General features: G+C 49.8%; 2 protein-coding genes across 5 annotated transcripts in view; both read right to left on the reverse strand.

Annotated features, from left to right (window-relative positions):
* LOC121596197 (cadherin-related tumor suppressor) overlaps nt 1-9,487 on the reverse strand; it is a 53,426-nt gene extending 43,939 nt beyond the window's left edge. Inside the window, exon 1 of the mRNA XM_041920920.1 lies at nt 8,643-9,487. The gene's annotated coding sequence lies outside the window, so the exon portion shown is untranslated. The remainder of the gene's footprint in view (nt 1-8,642) is intronic.
* Nucleotides 9,488-9,912: 425 nt separating this feature from the next.
* LOC121596198 (ral GTPase-activating protein subunit beta) lies at nt 9,913-17,553 on the reverse strand. Of its 4 annotated transcripts, XM_041920921.1 has the most exons (16): nt 17,242-17,553; nt 16,933-17,152; nt 16,618-16,647; nt 16,124-16,522; nt 15,794-16,054; nt 15,306-15,722; nt 14,983-15,150; nt 14,494-14,601; nt 14,271-14,411; nt 13,662-14,199; nt 13,378-13,592; nt 12,895-13,056; nt 12,447-12,587; nt 11,814-12,371; nt 10,267-11,722; nt 9,913-10,193 (listed from the first exon to the last, which is right to left on the reverse strand). In XM_041920921.1, the coding sequence occupies exons 1-16, from the start codon at nt 17,431-17,433 to the stop codon at nt 10,079-10,081; spliced, it is 5,121 nt and encodes a 1,706-aa protein (XP_041776855.1). In that variant the 5' UTR covers nt 17,434-17,553; the 3' UTR covers nt 9,913-10,078. The 4 variants fall into 4 exon arrangements, with proteins under 4 accessions (XP_041776855.1, XP_041776856.1, XP_041776858.1 ...); XM_041920922.1 differs by lacking the exon at nt 12,895-13,056; XM_041920924.1 differs by lacking the exons at nt 12,895-13,056; nt 16,618-16,647.
* Nucleotides 17,554-17,605: the final 52 nt, after the last annotated feature.

The following is a 17,605-nucleotide window of genomic DNA, read 5'->3' on the forward strand; positions in this document are numbered from 1 at the left end:
GCTCCACCGTCGTCGTTCGATACAAACGGGTCGACTCGAATCAATCGACGACATACAGGGTTTCCCACGATTTATTGGTCGGTTCCCAACAATTTTGGGTGGATTCCCATATTTTTTTGGTGCGTTCCCACGATTTTTTGGTCGTTACCCAGAATTTTTTGGTCCAATTGTATTGATACCCAATCGGAAAACACCAATAAATTATGGGAACGAACCAAACATCTATGGGATACGACCAAAAAATCGTAAGAACGCACCAAAAATTGATGGGAACCGACCAATAAATCGTGGGAAACCCTGTAAGGCGAAATGTTTCGAGTATGATGCTAAAAATTTTAAATCACCATTTTAAAGAACAAACTACTTAAAATCCAACATTAGTTGGGTATGAAACGAAAACTAAACATATTTGAAATGACTGAAGCTGAACAAATCTCTCAAATGCAGTCCTCTTTTTTCCTCGTTTCAGAACAATTCATACAAGAATTATGAAAAGATCATCATGATGCCCGAACACCCTCCTGCAGCATGGAAACGGAACCACATTTTCTGAGCAGCCAAGACACACGTCTTCGATCACCAGGCGTGGAGCCGATACATGCAACTATGAAACGGGCGCATAATAATTTCGAAATAGCTGGAAACTTGTTTCGCTCGCGGCTAGACAACCCTCCCGCTGCCCCAGCGAAGGCGCTGGCGATGCTGCGCGCCCAGGCCGAGGCTCAATCTGTTTCGATGGAGATTTTTCTTCCCTCGCTCGCATTCCTGCGCCACTTCGCGGGGAGGGGGAGAGGAGAGCGCTGCTGCGGTGAAGTTCACCACATTTGCAAAAGAAGGCACACCGAACACCGAATGGAATGGAATGGAGGAGCAGACGAGGAAGATTGTCGCTCGGGCAGTTGGTGGTGGAGCACTAGCTCTCTCGCTCTCTCACACACACACTCTTTCGCACAAGCAGCAGGAAAGCTTCTTAAGATCTCCGGTTCTGACTATTGGTTGAACTTTGCTGCCCTTAGGGTTGGTGGTGAAAGACAATCGACACCAACACCACGGCGCAACCACAGCGACAGCAGCATGGTGGACACACAAACACAACGGCAACGAGCCAGGCAGCATACAGAGAGCGCACACAGCACAAGACGCAAGAGCCCGCGCAATCTTTTCTCTGCCCGCAAACCCGATCTTGCCTTTTACGTCGTCCTGGTGCGATTCTTCTCTCTCTCTCTTTCTCTCTGTTTCCCCCCGGCCGCGTTGAACAACGACGATGACGGCGGAGGCAGCGGTGGTGGCGATCGCGGTTGACCAGCATTTCTATATTAAGCGATACAGGTATTTACTTCATCATCATATTTTTAATATATAAATACTTTTTAACGCCGCTTTCCGCCGCCCAACCGAAGCCCGAAGGAATGTATGCGTGTATGTGTGCGTGCGTATGTGTGAATTGTATGTGTGTGTGCGTCGGGAGAGGCAGTTCGAGAGCTCGAGTGTAAAAAAGCTTCGAAGAAGGAACAACACAAGCTGTTCGGACGAAACTCGATTTTATGATGCACATTATCTTCGCTTCCTCTTTCAATGCCTCTGCGCAGCGGCGTACATCTCGCTTGCGGCATTCTTTTCTGACTGGTGGTATGGCCAAAACGCGTCTCCGGCAGTGGCGCAAAAGAGCGAGCAGACCTTTGGGTGTGTGAGTGCAAGAAAAGGGCAGCACAAGCCGAAGATGGCGGACGCACACCGAAAGCTTCGGAAGAATGGCCACATATAACCTACACATTCTTGAAGGCGTGCGCGCGCGCGCTCACGCAGGTCAGTCGCAGGCAAAAGATTTTCTCCTCTCGATACGAAGGAATTGTTTTCCCATTCTTTTTTTATCTCGCTCACTCGTTCCCCCGGGCTTCCGACGATCAGCTTTTTTTGTGTGTTTTGTTTTACTCTTTCCTTCTGGCAAGCTTTCTTGCGATCGTTCCAATGCCCTGGCCAGTGGCAGTGGCTGCCTGCGCGTGTTCGGAATACACAGCGGGCACACCGATTCCTGGTTCCCCTTTTGGTGTTGGTGATAGGAACGCACGCACTCAACACACACACAACCTTAAGGCCTCGGCTCGATGGGTCGGATTGGGGGGGGATGGGAAGGGGGGGTTGTAGTGCTGGAGTGGAGTTTTTCACCTTATGCTTAATTATTCATGCCCCTCGCCAAGAAATCACCTGGTTTCGGTCTCCTCATAACCTGCGCCTGTGTACATGCCAGCACACACACACACACACATCCATGGGCATACGATCCGATCCTCGACAAAGCCCTTCACGCCCGGGCGCAGCCGTCTCTTTCTGGCGCGCACAGCAAATACCTTGCGCGTTCGGTCAAACGGATTCTCTGTTGCGCCACCATAAAACGTGATTCAGCATGGTGTCGATGATGCTGTGCTGTGTGCGCCTTTCGGGTTCTCCCCGGGATAGGCATGCCATGAGAAACCGCGCGCGCTCCGGCTTCTCACACATTCCATCCCGCGCTGCCGCGCTGCCGCGCTGCCGCTCGAGCCTCTTGAGTTGCGCATTCCCTCTCTCTCTCTCTCTCATTCTGTTACACCTTTTTGCTGGGTGTTTCTTGCTCCTTGTCGTTTCGCGCAGACAGCGCAGACGAATTTCGTTCTCCGCTCTTCGGGAGGCTTTACTATAAACGAGCACGTAATACAAACATTAGAAAAACACAGTTTTTCTTTCGCTCGCATTCACGAGCAGTGTTTGTGGTACGGGGCGTGTGTGTGTGGTGTGGTGTGGTGGAGCGAAGCCAGCGATGGTGGCTACACCCGTTGTGGCGTTTGTGCAGGCAGGCAGGTAGATCGGCCCGATGGCCTGAACGCTGCGTTTCCTTCGCAGCTTCACACCGTGGCACAACCACACACAAACACACACACACAACAGACGACGCATACCAGCGCGAACCATTTCCCTCCGATCGCTTCCAGCGGCACTGTCCGGTTGGCGCACCCCCCCCCCCCCCCCCCATGGCGAGGAGGGTTGCTCGTTCCCGTTTGTCTAGAGTTTGGCCTCCAGCCGACATCGAGTGGTTTGGAGTATTTCTTACCCCCTGTTTGCTGCTTGCTCTCTTTCAACTTCCAACCGCTCTCGGATAGTTCTGGGGTTGCTCCCTCCCCCAGCGTTTTTCGCCTCGCGAAGCTTGACACTAATCTCCGGGCCCCATACAATGGTATGTAATATGGCCGAACACACAATGCTTTCCCTACGCCGCTCGCCGGTATTACGTTGCCTTTTATTGCACACCCGCAGTATGCCGTTTGGTGGAGCATTTTGCATAGGTAATCGTAATCGGTGTCCTGTCCCTTTCACCCAGCTTTGGAACAGAACAACACATCTCCGACCAAAAGCGAGCAGTGACTCATTTATGACTCAAAAAGGGGTTACCATTTTCTAATCAATGCAGCCACATTCAGTTCTACATTCGCGCAAAACTGCACAGTGCGACGAACGCACGAACTTCACTCATACCAAGCGCGCGGGGGTTCGTCGCCTATAAATCGCCACCATCGTTGAAGTCTTTCGTAGCTCCGCTTGAGCCCGGAGCGCATCTGGATTATTATTTATTCTGCTTTTTTTTCTTCTTGCGCACCTTGTGCAAAGGGACGGGAAGAGGAAAACACTATCATCAGCGTACACACACACACACACACCCAGGGGGGGTTGGCAAAACTGATCCGTGGCCCACGGTAATGTCGCGCGACGGCCAAGACGACGACGGCGATGTCATCCATAAAAGCACCTCCCCGGCACACATCCGATGATTATGCATCTATTGGGTAACGAAGCGGAATTTCTAGCATTACCATATTTGTCTATTCAATTACGTAAAGGTTCTCCCATTTCCTCTTATTATTTCTACCAATCCTTCGCTTTCCATCTCCTCCTCCTCAATGCACACACACAAGAACGGATTCTACGGCAAGGAGCACTCTTTCACAAGCGCAACGCTCCCTTCTTTGCGCCAGCGCATGGACGTATGTATGTATGCGCTTAATCTATTGTTTACCGCTTAGCTTCGGTGCTTTGCGCCTCGTCGGTGTGTGCGTATTTGCCTAAGCTCTTGTTTGTTCTCGGTTTGCTTCAATTATTTTGAGCTGCCCGCGGAGGCCCCGGGTGTCTAGTTATGCGGCTGTGTGAAGCGCTCAGTTTTCCACGATTCGTTTACTTCCAATCCAGTTTCCAGTCCAGTGTTTGAAAGGCGGGATGCTCCCTGGTGTCCTTTTTTTTCTTCCCTGCTTCGTTCAGCCCCTGTCCGGCTTAGTCCGTCCGAGATGGGCGCAGGAGACGTTGCTGGTTAAGTGTAGCGGCTTCAGATAAAAGATGGCTTTTGAACACCAGGGTCCAGTCTTGCATCCCCAGGAAGTCGCCATCAGGTTTAGGGTTGTCTGCTCTATGATCTGCTTTTCGTTGCATACTGTTTTTATTATGAGAGTTGCAACTATTTCCCGTTCCTCTTGCTCATGCTCTTTTCCTAGCAAAAACCAGAGAGCAAAAGTGCCTTTCTCGCACATTCTATTGGCGATCAACAAGCTGCGAAAGCTTCACACAACAATAAATACCTCAACCTTATGCAATATACTTGTTCTACGAATGATCACGTTGTCTGTACTGTCCCGCGCTGTATCGAAAAAAGAGCTCAATGCTCCAGCCTCAACTAATTCACAAGCCCGCGCACACATGCGCGAACCAATCCAATATATGACCGCCGGTCGTACAGATCCGTTTGTCGTTGCTCCGTCCGTCGTCGTTATTGAGCATTCTTGCCCTGCACAGGAATCACAAATTAACCGTACTGGTGGACCACACTGTAACAGCCGTTCGTTCATTAGTGCGCCAGCGTGGCATGACTCAGGCCGTTTTGCCATACCACCAACCTACCAAAGGCAAGAGCAGCTACAGCAACAACAAAAACACAAGAGACCATAATGGAGGTTTATCGTGAAATTACAATTTTAGAATAATTCAATGAATTGAACCAATCGATTGAAATTAGTTTCTGTTTTCCTCCACGAATTGGCGTTTTCGCGTAAAACGCGCGTATCGTCTCATCCCCTTTGTGGTTCCCATGTCGTTTGGTGGCATCTGACCAATTTCTCTAAACAATTTCTCAACATTCGTCCTAGCAGCAGTGCTGCTCGCTGGGAAGTTTAGGCAACTCGCGGAAGTGGCGCGGTTTGGCCACGCCATGGTTCGTAGCTGTGCTCCGTAGCGAATGTGAGTGTCATGGGCCAGCTGCAAGAATTGAGTGATTTTCGATCGATTGAACGATGGCGAGCCCCGATCGAATAGGTAGGAAAACGCTACCCCCAGTGGTAGTGCGGAAGTGCCACCGTGTCTGATTCACTGCTCCATTCCATTTCATCAGGCTGCGATCACGCCGCAACAGGCCGCAGAAGCACCGATCACCACTCTCCTTTCTTCCTTTCTTTAACAAACGCGCTACTGGTTACTGGACGGCGAGGTAAAACATCAAATTCCTCGAATCCGGCATGATTGAACAGCAAAACAGCAAAAAAAAGACCGTCGACTTCTTCTCTCCTGTCGTTCTCTAATGCCGAAATTTGTGTGTGCTTTTTTTGACATTCAAACATAATTCTGTTTTGATCATCACTCCCGACGACGACGAAGACGACGACGTGAAAGAGAGAGAGGGACGAGACCAATCGCCTAAATCAGACACTCACGCACACAGACATAGCTGGGACACAAAGCAAAATTCCTCATATTAGCTATTATGATGAAGCCCGGACACGTTTTTTTCCCTTTCCCGGCCTGTTGTCCACCATAGCGTGTAGGGAGTAAGGGGCAAGAAATCGAAAACTAGCCTCGAACGACTCGCTCCATGCGCAAGGGAGGGTTTTTGTGCAGACTGGCCGAGAGATGAGGCAGGATGAGGCACCAGAAAATGCGGTGGCTACCGAAAATTGCTGAATCAAAGCACATGTACTACAGCTATTGCTGGCCCCCTCACCCATCCGTACTGAATTCTTCCCTCAAGTCAAGTAGTTCTGGAGTTCTGAAGTGGAGACACAGAACGGCATCCACCGACCGGACAGAAAACCAGAAAAAGAAACCCAAATCGACTGCTGACTGTGTGTGTGTGTGTGCTGTTTCGGTGATGAGTTCAACATTTGCGCCCAGAATTCGATTATACAATTATATATAATTTCACATAAATAAGTACTTTTTGGGGGCTTTGGTCTGCTAGTGTTGGGCTGTTCAAAGATGTTAATTGGGATTAGGTTTCAAATCTTCATCATCATCATCATACGCACAACGAGCTGAACGAGCACTGAAAAGCTCGAGCCCACAGGCGGCGGCAACAGAGAAGGTCTGGTCTGTGTATTGTGGAAATCGAAAATGACCAAACAACCGAAAGGCGGCGGCACCGGGCGTCTGGGAAGGTGGCAGAGCAGGCTGGCTGCTTGCTCATTTAATGCAATCGTAATGATCGTTGGTGGCAGAACGCTACCGGACTGGCCAATTGATTGATTTATTAGAATAAGTCATCGGTAGTAATTTCTGGTTTCTTCCCACCGCAGCCGCCTTTCCCCACCGACTTCCTTTTCCTGCGCTAATCGGTATTGAGCTTTTTTTTTCCTTCCTTCTCTTTTTAGTTTGCTTTGAAATGGGTCCAATTTTGATGCTCTTCCGGCTGCGATAAAAGAAAACGCGTGGTCAACTTGCGTTAATTCAGTTGTGCTTGCATGGGGAGTGCATGGCTGTGCTGTGCTGCAGTGAACGATTTCGAGGGACGTTACAAGTCATACTGCGCGGTTTCTCATGGTTCGCTCAACACGGCCGGTTTGAGATAAGATAAATTTGACAACAAACACTAAAGCTCTTTAGCTCTCTCGGGGCAGGAGACAGGTAGAGGTCCCTCGGCTAGAGGGACAGGTTTCGGTAGGATAAGAAGAAGAAGGAAAAAAAGCGCTGGCCAGTTAGAAAGGGCTTCATTGAACGTCATTGAAGAGGGTTCGGCACCGGCCAGCAAGGTGTGTGCGTGTGTGGGTCTACCTGTGCAAAGGAAAAAGGATGTGATTCTTTCCATGTGCAGCGATGTTGTTTTGCTGCACACCACCAGCGTCGGAGGAGGAGGACGGTGAGAGAAAACCAGATAATTTAGCAAAAGTAAAAAGTCACCGAAAAAAAAACACCCTCAGACACACACACACGCTCACGCAACGCGATTCTGTCGGGCGGACTCCAAACCAAAGCCTCTCGCCTCTCTCTCTCTCTCTCTCTCTCTCTCTCTCTCTCTCTCGCGCACATCTTACGAATTTTAATTGAAAGCAACAATTAAGCGAAAAACAAAATCCTCAAGCATAAAAGCAACAAACAAGCCCACAAGCAGCACAGCAGCGTTTGCCACCGTGTTGCCCGTTTTGCTTGCTACCGGTTATCGGTATTTAGTCGGGCTGTTCCGTGTCCACCTTCCTTGCGCCCTTTTGTGGGGGGCTCCTGTAATTGTTGCAGAAAGGGACACAGCAGCAGCAGCAGCCCTTACACCACCATCACCGTGTACAGTCGGGGGGGAGGGGGGGGGGTTTCGGGCGCGGCGAGAAAATGCCTACACTGGGAGGGAAACTGGTTCGAGATGGCTCGAAAAACGGGTCGTCGTCGTCGTCGGGTTTGTCATAGCCTCCTCTCCTTTTCGATGTTGCCGAACGAAAGCGGACCAAAACCGTGCGATCGATATAGAAAAAAGCACACACACACACACGTGCCACCACACCACTACAATCCACGTCGTTTCTTTGGACAATTTTTAAAAATGATTCTTCTTATACACATGCGCACACACACCAGGATGTTACGCCAGGCCACGCCAGGAATATCGGCCACGTCCGCTCAGGAACCGAAAAAAAAACAACAGGGAAACATTGCAAACACTTAAACTCGGGCGGAAGAGGAGACAGCGACGGTTCTGCGCAAGCGCGCATGGAGCGAAGCGCGTGAAATGGACGGGATAACAGTGGGGACGACGACGACAACGACGACAACGACGACGACGGCGAGCATGATCATCACGTTTTACATCTTTCTTCGCTCGGGCTTCTTCCGTCCGTCGCATGCATGCTTGCTCGCCGCGCAGGAGGAGACACGATCGTAGGATGTCCGTGTTGCGTGTTCAAACATACGCCAGTACACACAAAAAGGATGCGCGATCGCCACATTCTTTGGGCCACTGCTGCCGCAGCCCCTGTCCCCGCGTTACCTTCTATGGCGCAGTGTGTTCTCTCCCTCTACCCCCCCCCCTCGTTTGCAGCAGCAGAGCGCGCTCGACTTGAATATTTATCGAGTCTGCGCACTGCATTCGCGCGCGCCGCCGCCGCTGCGGCTTGCATTTGTTATTTTCATTTTTACTTCATTCATTTAATTCGTTCCACAGACACACACACACACACACACACACACTTGAGCAACTTATTAAACTTATCACTTTACTAAGAAATTCTTACAAACCCTAAAATCGTTTTCTTCGGAAAGCATTCATATAACTCTTCGTATGAAATGTGCCTGAAACACGATCACAACCAGCGAACCAAACAAACAATTTCATTCTAGCTTTTGAGGCGGGGGGGGGGGGGGAAATAATTTACCTGCAAGGATTTGTTTTTGGCTTAGAAGAAAATTCCTTCCAACACACGCACTTGTTTCATGCACGTGCTGTACACTTGTGGTTCGGTGCGCGGTTGCGCCTTTGTCTGCGTATCCGCTTTGGTGGGACTGGTGGGTAGCCCGCACCGGCCGCTTCGACGATCCTTGTTGCCCCGTGAACGACGAAAATCGTGAAAATATTTTACCAAATTCCAGGGGATTGTAATTCTCTCTCCGTCACTTGCTTTATTGCCCTTTTTTTTTGCTTCCCCTTTCTTTCTCTCGCTGCCCACACTCTGCTCGCGCACACACTTGCACACACTCCAATTTGCTCGTACACATACAGCAGCGCAACGGCCAGGGAACACTACGGGTGTGGTGTTGTACCAGAGCCACCTTCGATGCACTGGGTGCTGTGTGCTTGTTTTGGCCCGGAATTCACGTACAATCTTCTTGCCGCACCCTAGCGCACAAACTGCAACAACCGGAAGCGCCAGCAGCACTTGTAACCCCCCGCAGAACCGAGTTTCAATCACTCACTCACTCTATTGGGCAGTGTTAGAAGAATCACACCGACACCCTGCTTCACTTCCCAGGGCTCACAACCTGCTCTTCTATCGCGAGCACTTTTATTCTGCGTCAAATACACTCTTCTCTCATCGAACACTGCTAAAAAGCGCACGTTTTTTGTGTAGGGCTCTTGGTTTAATCAAATTGAGCTTTTGTCAACGTAAACACACTGCTTTTTTTGTTGCTTTGCTGCTTGCCTCTCAGTCACTAAAGGTTGCTCAACATTGCCCGCAAAAAATCGTGCGCCCTCCTGCTCAAACGACCGTTGTGTTGCGCGAACGAGTTGGTACTGGTGGTGAGATGCGCTGCCCGATCGTACGAACCCGGAGGGATCTCGCGAGTTGCTACGCGACCACACTCACACATGCCCAATGAAAACAAAGTTGATGGTGCCCCCCTGTCGTTTGCCGTGGTCGTTTGGAAGCGAGGGGAGATTTAGGATTTTTGTAAATGAGGTGAGGTATAAGCTAGAAAATGTCTAAACTAATGAGCATAAATGTAAAAAAGTACTTTTTGATTGTAATTAAGTAATGATATTCTTCGGATTTGTAACGCACCGTCAACTGCACTTACAACGACAGCGAACCCTGCCTTTTTACTTCTCTGAGCACACGCACACACACACACATCACTCCATTGATTGGACCTGCTTTCATAGTGGAATTTGAAAACATAAAAAATGGTAAAAAAATCAGTTAAAGATCGATAAGTTAAATAATAACGTTTATTTGAACATTTTAGATTCAAATAACAGTGGTGTCAATATTAGTATAACTAAGTCTGGAACGGAACGCGATTTGTAGTTTGATTATTTCAATGCAAAGGTGTTAATACTTTTTGTTTGCGGGTGCAATCGGTGCTCTTCTTTTTATATAGACGATTTAAATAAGTCAGCCAGCATCTCCGGCTCGGTCAGATCTTTCTTATATCTTTGCATCATTTCCTGGATCTTGATGCGGCGTCGAACGTGTGGCGGTTGATAGCTGAAGAAAAGAAAAGGAAAGAAGGATATTATTTTAGAAGCACGAGTGAAGTTTATGTGATCGAAGAACTTACGAGTCGTTATCCAAACGCTTTCGTTTCGCCATGTTACACGCGGTTTGGCGAATCAGTGATCCAATCACGCGCTTGCTCACTACCATTCCGTCTATTAGAGGGATGGCAAAGTTCATCCGGCCCACCGGTCCTTGCAGCTTCACACGCAACAGGCTCGAAGAAAGTGCGTGCAGGTAGATGATGAAACATTCACTCGATGGAATCGACGCAACAGTCCCGTGCTGGGTGGAATAACCGGCCCGGGTGTAGGGCAGCAGACCATCGATCGGGAACGTTAGATGATCCTCGTAGCTTTCCAGCCAAACGAGCAAAATCTTGGCCGAAGGTGCCGTGTACAGCGTGCTCGGTTTGGTTGCCCCCGTTCTGCGGCGCACCGGCGGTATCGGATCGGCCGATTTGCTCATCGAACCATAGCGGGCCGATTCACTGTCCAGCGAGTACTGGCGTGGCTGGTTGGTCGAAACGGAGGACGAGCGGGGCTGTATTTCGCTTACGCTACGCTCGTACGTCGTCGAGGCACAACCGCTTCCGTCGCCTGCGCCTGTATCTTCGCCGGTCGTTAGGTCCACCTTGTTGTTACGATTCGGCACCACGATTGCCATCTCGGAGGAAACGTCGGCCCAGTAGAGCACCGTCTTTTCACCATTCAGATTCCACTCTTCGGGTGAGCCGGTCTTTTGCTCGCTTTGCTGCGGACAGGGTTTATTGTCTCGCGGAATCTTCCAGCTGCTGCCGATGAAACCGGTCCAGCCCGCGTGCTCTTGCACGGCCACTGGCCAGCCGATCGTGTACAGCATCCTCCAAAAATGCGGCTCGATCGAGGAGAGATTCTCCGGATCCATGTTGCCGATGATTTCCGCCTCCGTGCTTTGACCGGCCTTCACGTAGAACACGTGTATTGTGTCACAGGACCGGGGAGACATTTTATCCAACATTCTCAAATCCTGACAAAACTCTGGCTTGGATGTGTCCAGCGTCGTTAGCAACGGTGCGCTGCCGTCCAATTTTTGGCCACTAGCATTGTTCTGGCCGATGGTAAGGAATCCAAAATGGGACAGAAACAGTCTCGCAGCTTGAAACTCGTGGCAGACGCTCGGTGGTGATGCTTCCTGTGCATGTCCCAGCCCATCGACGGAACACTCGGTTTCGGCCCAGGATAACTTTTCGTACCCCACCTGTTGCTCTACTAGCCGGGCCAGTTGTTTGGTGGACTGGTTGCCAATCTTTTGCTCCGCTGAATCCAGTGTCGGAATGGAATAATCTACCACACACGGTGGTATACGGTCAACAGAGTCGGGAAAGTATTTGTACTCCATTTCCTGGCGCATCATAATGTCGTTCATGGGCACCGGTCTGCCCGGGTTGGGCGCGTGATACTTTGTGCCCGATTTGCTTCTAGACAGATGACGCAATTGCATCGTCCAGGCGTGACGTCCGAATGGACCGCGTATGAGAACTGCAAGAAAAGACACAAAGATTGCATTCGTTAGCTCAAACGTAGCTCAAAAGTAGCTCAAAGCGGCAGTGTACCACACCACAGCACTTACTTGTAACCGTTGGTTGAGGATCCTGATCGTTACCGAGCGGTTCCTCGAACAATGCGAGCACGGTCGAATTTTCCGTCACAAAATATTTAAACTTTTTGATCGCCTGCTCTTGGGGCAACTCTCCCACATACTCCCCTGATGTGTTTGAATGTTTGGCCAGCACTACCTCGTCCAACAACGACGACAGCGACTGCTTGCCACACTCGTTCGGGAAGTAATCAATTTGCTCCAGTATCATCGTCAGCATGTTTTCGGCCGCATCGCGCACACGCATACTGGCCGGCTTGAGCTCCTTTTCGTCCTTGTACTTGACCGGTTCGCCCGGTTTCCCGACACTCTTCGAGCCCGATATGCCAAGCTCCACGACTTCCAGCACGATCGTAAGACACTCCTTGTCCTGCAGCAGGTACGGATGGTTCATCAACCAGGCGGAGGTGCACTGGAACGCTGCCACGATCGTGCTGTGAAGGTCCTTAATGTGCGCCGGCGGAGGTCTCGAGCATTGGTAGCAGATGTAATCGCAGATCCACTTAACAGCTCGTTTGCATTCCAGAACATCTGAGGAATTAGTTGGAGTTAGCTAATTAGTGTAAAGAGCTAATAGATTCGGGTATGGTGTTGCAATAAACGTACCAGAGTCTTTTACACGCATGCCTGCCAATCCCGTAAGCAGCTCCAGCGCTGCCAGCGATACGTTTAGGTCCGTTTTCCACGACGAAATCAGTCGATGACACACTAAGTAGGTCGCTCGCACAAACAACGCATGGGCGCTATCTGCGAGGGAAAGGGGAAATATGATACATATTTGTGGCCAGTTTGGTAATCTACTTCGAGAGGTTAATGCGGGACACTCTATATAGGATTCTCACTAGCTACGGTTATGTGCTGAGTCGCAACAAGTGCATTTTGAAAAGGTGATCGATAGCAGCAAAGGTGTTACGAATACGAAAAGTTTAAAACAAAAGAAAACACATTGTTTGGATAGTGTAGTATACCATAGCAAGGAAGCTAATGATAAACGAGGGGTGTATTGAGGGAACAGGAAAGGGAAAACAAGCAAAAGAAAAAACTAACTAATTACCATAAATTGCAGATGAACTCAATTCTAACTCATGAATAATGTCGGATGAGAAATCATCAAAAGCCGGCAAACTAGAAGGTTCATTGCTAAGTGTTGCGGTACTGTGTCCACCGATGCTGGAATTGGCGCTGTTCATGGAGTAGGCACTCTTCTCGGAGCAGGCTAGCGGTGAGGGGCGTGGTAAAGGTGCGGTGAATGATGCGATAAAATGGTGCGATGACAAATGTTTCGTTCGTTCGTTCGTTCGTTCGGTTGATCGTTCGCAAAAGGATATGTTTTTTTGCGAAAAGCAATGATTTATCAGATCAGAAGTTGAGAGATCAGTCAAACGAAACATTGAAATCAGTATAAAAAAAAAGAAAATACAAGAATTATATATAATCAAAGCGGCAAATGCTGCGGTGAAAGTCGTCGAGCGGTGATATGAAAGAAGAGAAACAACACAGTCAATAGGGTTCGGAAATCGTCCCACGGAACGCTTACCCGAGCTGAGCAGATTGGAGGTTTCGGCAGTCGGATGCAGTGAATGTAGCGCTTCAGCGGAACCATTCTCCGTCTCCTCAAACGTTACCGAGTCCTGGACGCACAGGTGCAATCCACCGAGCAGCATGTGCGTATTTTGAGGGTCCGTTTCCACTTGCAACGCATTCATGAGTATGTTGATAAGGCGTGGTTTAAGATGAAGGAACGTAATGCTTCTACAAAGGGAGTTATGCATCAAATAAAATCGAAAATCGCTCCACCAGATCTATCACTACTGGACTCACCGATCGTTCGGTCCACCCATAATGTCGCGTATTGGGAGCGTCTGGAAGTGTAGCGGAAGGGCCAGCATGGAGAGCAGTATGTTGATTGCCGCCCGGCGCAGCTCGGTTTTGTTGATGAGCACGTTTTGCGACCGCATGCGCAGATCCTTCTCGGGCAAAATCAGCTCCAGCGCGCTAATGAACGAAGGCAACAGCACCTGTATGCCTTCCAGATCGATGCGAAACAGGTCGGACGAGTTGTACAATATGCTGGCGAGCGTTTCCATACACTCCCGGCTATCGTTCGTCTTGAGCCCCTGGTGCAGTGCCATATAGAAGCGGGCCAGGTATACGGGCAGAATTTCTTCGCCCGTTTTCTTCGCACAGAATATGCGGCACAGTGCGCCCAGCGCTTCCGCCTTGCCCGACTCATACTTGTCGATCGTAAGCCCGGGGGAAACGTCATTCACCTCGGACAGGGAAGGTGGCTGCGATAAACTGCCCTTGCGATTGTCCATAATCATGGAAGAAGGGCGCCGTTTCGCTTCAGCCGCTCGCTCTAAAAATGGTTCAAAATGGTATGAGCCTGGGAATGTTTGGCGATTTTATGTAACAGCGAACAACTCTTACTTTTGGTGTTTTGCATCCACGTGTCACCGCCGATGTGCGCTGCATCGAACAGCCATTCGCCGAAGAGATGCAAGATGCTGTTACACCTTGGACGGTTTGCCGCTAAAGGATATCGGTTTTCCTGGCATAACGACAGCATCGCTGATGGAGAGAACGAAAAAAAAATGGAGGCGATTGTTGAGCCTGATCCAGGGCCAATCCGGCCCAGAGCAGCATAACTTACACGAAAATCCCGTCGAAGGTAGAGATGCCGATTGTGGTACATTGTTCGGATGGCTAGATGAGGTGCTGCGGCTGCTAGTAAGTCCGCTAAACGATCCTTTCGTAAATCCTGTCAAACACATGGACCGAATGGGGTAACATTAGTCGTTGCGAATGGTTTGCAATAGGATTAGAATGAAAAAAAAAATGTGTTTTCGAGACATTGAACAGTGCGATGAAACCGGTTACGCGAAAAATCGCTACTCTACAATGAGCATGTTCGAACATGGAGCATAACGGTATATGGCTGGTTAAACATGGTGCGCTACAGCAAATTATGATTGTACAACGAACGCTATAGAAATGGGGAATCGGAAAAATCGGTGAAAAATGAATAAATATTAGAAACTTTTGAACTCATAGCGTACAGCAGCCTAGAGATTAAACGACTACACAAACACAAGACACACACATTCCGGGACGAAAACAAGCAAAACGAAATTCCACGCACCCTTCGCCTGCGCCATCGATATGACCGCATGTGCTGATGGTAGCGATGGGGCGACACTGAAGCTCTTCGCCAGGCGGCGCTGCAGCGGAGGAGTTGGAGAATTGGCCCCGCTGTTCGTGTCGGCGATCAGCAATGCCGCCTTGCTATTGCAAAATCCCAAACTTTCGGCTATTATGCGCGATTGTGTGTGCATGTGTGTGTTTGGCAAGAATGCGTCGGATGATGAGCGTAGTTTGGCAGTTGGTAAGAATGAGTTAAATTTAGTTAGTACACACAGCCAACAGTTAACGAACGTGGTGAGAGTTTGTTTTGTTTTTGCTGACCTGCGGTTGATGTATCGTACGAAAAACCAAATCCCACATTGCCACCACTCGCAGCTCCGGCGCTTCCAGCACTCGAACTACTACTACTACAACCTATAATACTAACATTGTTTATGCAACCGCTACCTCCGCCGCTAGAGACTACACCCGGTGCCGATCCCGTCGGACCTGTGCCAGCGGTGGCGTTGCTGCCCACTACGCCCAGTGCGGCTCCGAGACCAAGTCCCCCGAGCCCTCCACTGGCACGCAGTACGCTCGATTTGATCTCGCCTCCGGAGTGTCTAAAGCTAATGACGGATCCACTACTCGAATGCATTCCACCACCAACACCACCACCACCGTTTGCATTGTTTGTGAATGTAAGCTGACTGATGCTCTCGAGGAGATTGCTCTCGTCCATTCTATACTGCGCTATGCCTTATGAAAATGGACAGAATTGTCACGTGAAACAATCAAAAGTCAGAACGGAACGCTGCAACACCACCTACCAAGGAAAGCGTCAACCAGTCCGGCAATTCCCTTCATGGTTTTGAGGAAAATTTGCGGCAGATTCAGCAAACAGGGATGATGCTGCGGTTCGATACCGTCCGCGTTCAGCAGCACCGCCTGGATGAATTGTGGTGTGCGGCTGATCACCTGGGGACAGCACAGATCCGTTGGCGCACCGAGGATCTTCAGGAAGCGTATCCAAGCTTGGGCAATTCCATCGTTGGTCATACCGTCCGGTACAAGATGTGCATCTTCATCGGCTACAACGAAAACAAGCAGCAGTTCAGTGGTCAGGTGGTAGTAGAACGGCCCGACAAGGAATGACTTACCGATTTTCATTTCCGGAAAAGCTGGCCCGTACGTAAACTCGAGCAGTTTCGCCGTTAGCACCAGATTTACTCGATTCCACTGCTCCACCAGCGCGATGCGATGACGCCAGGCGGCGCATGATTCCTGAAACGTTTTCCACAACGATGGCGATGGGAAGCATCTGCTGCATGCCAGCAGCCACACCTCGAACAGCACGCTCAGCACACGTTCGCAAAGCTGATCGCCTACGTCGTCCTTCACGATCGGAGGTGCCAGCAGAATCTCATTGATGGCCAGCAGGAACAGCAGCAATGCTTCCCACGTTTCTACCGTCAGAATTTGCGAGTTTTGTGCCGTGTCTTGTAGCGTGCGTAGTACACGATGGCAAAGCACCGCCTGCCGATTGATCGTATCCGTACCTGCAAAAGTGTTGCGCAAAGGGGGTCAATTAGTAAAGCACATTCCGCCCGGGGAAGCAGGCAGCAAAAGAATAACAAAGTAGAAAAGCGGTCACCTAGTTCCTCTTCGTAAATGAAAGGCCAGACTTGAAACGAAGAAAGATTGGAAAATCAGTGCATGGAGTTAGTTAGTGCCAATTTGAGTGCGGATAGATAGGGCTACAGGAATCACACGTGTGTACACACATTAGACAAACTATGTAAAAAAAATTGGTTAAATCGGTGCAAACTATACACCGTTGCATACACACGCACACGTACACACACACGCACAATGAAACACGTGTGAGAATGCATGCATTGTTGTTGTCGTTGTTGGTGCATTCGAACACTGGCTCCCCAAGTGGGCCACACACTCTTTCAATCCGTACCTTCTCCAGGGCGGGGCACAAAGAGATTGTACAAATGTTTGATTATTTTCCGAACGTAAGTGTTCGGATCGTCGATTATTGGCCGGGGCACACTGAGCTTGGTCTGGGGCAGCACGGCACTGATCCACTCGCAGTAGATGTTCACACCGTCCTTAATGATGTCGTGCTCCGACAGCGGCAGCGACAACCCATGACAAATTACATCCATGCACCATTGCACCTGTGTGAAATAGAATGTGGGGTGAGTGGTGAGTGAAGAAATACCACCCCCCCTCCCCCTCCTCTTCAACGCTCTAGCAGGATACGCACCTCCTGGTCGGTGTGAAGATTGCTCGGTTCTGCATTGTTGGTGATGCCCAAGGTGCTGGCCAGCTGCTTGATCACAACAGCTGCTACATCGCGGCCCCCGACAGTGCTGAACTTGCCGAGCACGCTCTGCGTCTGGGCGTTGTTGATGTTTTCCGCAATTACCGGATAGAGTGAGGCCCACTCGGAATACATTATAACTCAATTAAATTGCCATTTACCACGGGATCCGTAATGGGGCAAGGTGCGAAACACAACAACAAACTGAGATTTGCTTTCGTCAGCGAAAGATGTTGCTTTGTTTTGACAGGCAGGTGGCATATATGCAGGGATCGTCAACGCGCGGTGAAAGCGGGCGCGCGATATT

Source organism: Anopheles merus, chromosome 3R, assembly GCF_017562075.2.
Source record: "Anopheles merus strain MAF chromosome 3R, AmerM5.1, whole genome shotgun sequence".
NCBI lineage: Eukaryota > Metazoa > Arthropoda > Insecta > Diptera > Culicidae > Anopheles > Anopheles merus.

Coding starts and splice junctions, on each gene's coding strand:
- LOC121596198 (XM_041920921.1), bottom strand. CDS start 17,433: ATGTATTCCGAGTGGGCCTCACTCTATCCGGTAATTGCGGAAAACATC. Junction 16,648..16,932: donor TGTGCCCCGCCCTGGAGAAG/GTACGGATTGAA, acceptor CTTCGTTTCAAG/TCTGGCCTTTCATTTACGAA. Junction 11,723..11,813: donor TCCTCAACCAACGGTTACAA/GTAAGTGCTGTG, acceptor CTTTTCTTGCAG/TTCTCATACGCGGTCCATTC.